Source organism: Malania oleifera, chromosome 8 (assembly GCF_029873635.1).
Source record: "Malania oleifera isolate guangnan ecotype guangnan chromosome 8, ASM2987363v1, whole genome shotgun sequence".
Lineage (NCBI taxonomy): Eukaryota > Viridiplantae > Streptophyta > Magnoliopsida > Santalales > Ximeniaceae > Malania > Malania oleifera.
Window position 1 is genome coordinate 103,000,967 of NC_080424.1, and position 3,755 is coordinate 103,004,721.

Sequence of the window (3,755 nt, forward strand, 5' to 3'; positions counted from 1 at the left end):
TATATGTGAGATATATTATATATCACTTATATGATATTAAAAAATAATAAAATTTTAAAAATTTATAACTTATATAATTAAATTGGATCTCTACTCCTAGATAATTGGAGTTCCAACGATTGCCTATAAAATTAGTTAAGTTTGAATAAATTATTAATTAAAAGTTTGTTAAAATAGATTGACAAAAGACAAAAAAAAAATAGTATAAGAATAAAAATAAACTCAACCCACTATAATTTTGTAACTACCAAGTCAAGCCTAAAATTAAATTTTTATCTGATAATCATAAATTTTAAATTTCAAAATAAAGTTGGTGTAAGTTTGAAAGAAATATTAGATAATTGGAGATTATATTTTATGTAAAATGACACAAATCTAAATTCATTCTCCAATCACAGTTGCCAAGCAAGGGGTAAAAAAAAAATCCAAGGGACTGTTGAAGGTCTTTTACCGCCGCGGTAAATGTTCAACACACAGCGCATAATCTCTTCACCGCCATTCTCACTCTCCTTCTCCCACTCTCTGCCTCTCTCTCTCTCTCTCTCCACCGCGGCCGGCGCCTCATCGGGAGAATGGGGAAGACACGCTCTCCCTGTTGCCATCATTCCCAATTCTTCGACGACAGCGAGAAGGAAGCCGCCGGCATACTGCTGGAACTCCCTCGCCTAATCTTGGAATCTGACGACGCCGTACCGTTCTCGTGGGGCGGCAAGAAGCCGCGATCAGCCTTGCGTTTTGGTACCAATACTTCATCGTCTGCGTCGACGGCCGCCGACTCCACCTGTACCAGCCCTGATACCCCGCTCTTGTTCCCCCCCAAAGAGTCTGAACACCATCCTAGTCACTCCAAGATAAGAATCTCACTCAGAAGGGTATGTCAATTTCTTGGTTTTTTCTTCGTGATCATCAGAGAGCATATCCCTCTTTTATCAAATAAATAATAATAATATAAAAAAAGGAAAATTGACCCAGAACAGAGACTCTGTTCACATGAGTTATTGATTTTCCTCTTATTATTTCTTGTGGAACAGAAGGCAGATAATGTGAGCCAGATGAGAGGCTTCGTTCCGGAACGAAAAGGAAAAGAACAGGTATTCAATTTTATATTTCCCCCAATTTTTTGTCCTCAGAAATCAATATTCAATCACCTCTGTTTTTCTTTATATAACTTTTATGAGGTGGGGTAGGTTTCTGCCTCTCTGTTTTGGGGTCTCTGTTTTTCTCGTTAATTTCCTTTTTTTTTTCACAGGGCCTTCAGAAATTGAAGCGCGGCCAACCCAGTGTGAAACTCCCCACTGTTCTGAATCACCACGCTCCCCTGATAATGGCGGAGGAGAGCGGTGAAAACCCGTTATGCGGTGGTCTGGGCGGCGTCGTGGAGGAGAGGCCCGCCGCTGGCGCCGATTACGGCCACTGGGCTATCAGGAGAGCTCTTGCTGCCCAAGCTAGAAGAAGAAGGATTGACTTGCTGAGGATGAGGTCGAAAAACCGTCGCGCATGAAGATATGAGCGTCTGAGTCTGCTGACAATCTAAATTTTTTGTCTCCCGAGTCCAGAGTGTTGATTGTTTTCTCTGTTTTTTTTTTTTTTTTTTCCTTTTGTTTTTTGTAACTAATGAAGTTTTGTTTTGTTTAAGGTGGGGCGTATAGTTTTATTTTTGTAAGGTCCCATCTAATTGTTGACACATTATTATCAGATTTAGCAATGCAATAATGAAATTCATTGAAATTCCAATCCAGTTCCTGTTTTTGTTAAGCGTGAAATATAATCTAATTTATCACTTCATTTTTTGCATCCACATAAAGAATTTTAATTCACATTTCCACAGTTAATGATTGAAGAATTTTTTTTAGATTCATTTGGTTCAATATGAGCATTTGCAGTCTAAATATAAAAAAAAATTTTCATCATTCCAACAATTTGTAGACATACTCATTTAATTTAAGAAAGAAAATAATAAATAAGTGTGGCTATATGAGAATGCATGCCTCCATTTCTTATACTAGGGTTGAATTAATATTGGATTTAAATATATTTTTTTCAATTTGGGGGGCTTTGGTTAGCAACGGAAAAAATATCATGTAGCGACATTTTTTAAAATCTTATTATTAGGACTTCAAAAATATTTGTATTTGATCCATATTATAAAATTTTAAATATGTACAAAAGTTTGGTTCAATATATGAATCTTGAAAGACATTTCAATAGCATTACAATTATAACTTTGACCTATATGAATTATATATGAAGAATAATCATATTTTTAGCACAAAAACATTATTCAGAACATCTTCCAAATTAGATACATGTCTTAAAATTTTCAACAACCATAAATAAATAAATTCAACATATAATAATCTAATTAACTAAAATAATGTGGACAAAATGATTTCAAATTTTCAGCTATTGTGTTATGTTATTATTATATGGTAATATTATTATTTTTATTTCTCTTGATTTATATTATGTTATTAGAACAACTTATTATTGTAAATATAATTATAACATGTAACAACGGCATTAATGTCTATGTAAGAACCTGAACCGTGAGTCTGCTGGAGAAGCAGAGGGCTGGTCTTGTGGAGATGTCTTGGAGCCATTTCAAGGAAATGTTCTTTGACAGATACTTCTTGACTTCTGTACGTGACGTTAAGGCGGATGAGTTTTCTGCGCTGACTCAGGAGAGTATGACGGTGTAGGGGTATGCTGCTCGATATATAGAGTTATCCCGGTTTGCGTCGTGTTTGATCTTGAACGAGTATGAGAAGACTCGGAGGTTCGAGAAGGGGCTGAGGAAGGACATTCGCAAATTAGTAGGTATGCTTCAGATCCGCGAATTCTCGGTTTTGGTGGATAAAGCCACTGTGATTGAGATTGCTATCCGAGAGGACGAGATGAATCAGGAGCCGAAGAAGAGGCTAGTACCTTCTAGTTTTCAGTTTGGATCTCGTCAGGGATCGTGTGAGAAGAGGAACAGGGGCTCGGGTTACCAACAAAATACCAAGCATTAGGGTTCTCAGATGAACCAGGTGGGTGATCATTGTACCAGGTGCCACAGATGGCATAGCGGTGAGTGCCAGCCGTTTGGGGGTAACTGCTACAACTGTGGTTAGTCAGGTCACATGGCTCGAGATTGTCAGGCACTAAAGAGGGGTATGCCTTCTTCGAGTCAGAATCGGGAGAGTAATTAGGTATCCCGAGGAACCGACCAGACGAATACAGCTCCAGCGAGGGTGTACTTGCTTACTCCAGCAGATGCTGAGCATGCGGGGAATGTGGTGACAGGTACTATGATGTTGCTTTTAAATAAAGCCGTGGTTTTATTTGATTCGGGTGCGACCCACTCCTTTATATCTGTTAATTTTGTAAAACTATATGGGGTGGAGACCTAAGTCATGGAAGATGAATTGTTTGTAGCCACACCATTTGGGGGTATATCATTCTGTAGGAGGATGTTGGAAGACTGCCCAGTGATAATCTAGGGGAAGTTGCTACCAGAAAACCTTGTAGTATGCGACATGTCAGGGTATGATGTTATATTGGGAATTGATTGGTTATTCTCCAGATATATTGTGATCGAATGTCGTAGGAAGATGGCAGTGTTCAGACCTTCTAGGGAGCAGGAGTACGAGTTTGTGGGATCGTGTGTGCGTTCGACGTCACAGATTCTATCAACATTGCAGGTGAGGAGATTACTCTTAGACGAATGTCAGGGGTACTTGTCTTGTGTGAGGGAACTACAGCGGGATGAGTTG

General features: G+C 38.5%; 1 protein-coding gene across 1 annotated transcript; it reads left to right on the forward strand.

The window, feature by feature from the left end:
* The first annotated feature begins 514 nt into the window (after positions 1 to 514).
* LOC131161430 (uncharacterized) lies at positions 515 to 1,731 on the forward strand. Its single transcript, XM_058117180.1, has 3 exons — positions 515 to 872; positions 1,032 to 1,091; positions 1,250 to 1,731. Exons 1-3 carry the CDS (start codon positions 573 to 575, stop codon positions 1,499 to 1,501), a joined length of 612 nt encoding a protein of 203 aa, XP_057973163.1. The 5' UTR covers positions 515 to 572; the 3' UTR covers positions 1,502 to 1,731.
* The last annotated feature ends 2,024 nt before the right edge of the window (positions 1,732 to 3,755 follow it).

Excerpts from the sequence above, each read along its gene's own strand:
- LOC131161430 (XM_058117180.1), top strand. The coding sequence starts at position 573 with ATGGGGAAGACACGCTCTCCCTGTTGCCATCATTCCCAATTCTTCGAC. Across the intron at positions 873-1,031 it reads TAAGAATCTCACTCAGAAGG|AAGGCAGATAATGTGAGCCA; the intron begins GTATGTCAATTT and ends CTTGTGGAACAG. Across the intron at positions 1,092-1,249 it reads AACGAAAAGGAAAAGAACAG|GGCCTTCAGAAATTGAAGCG; the intron begins GTATTCAATTTT and ends TTTTTTTCACAG.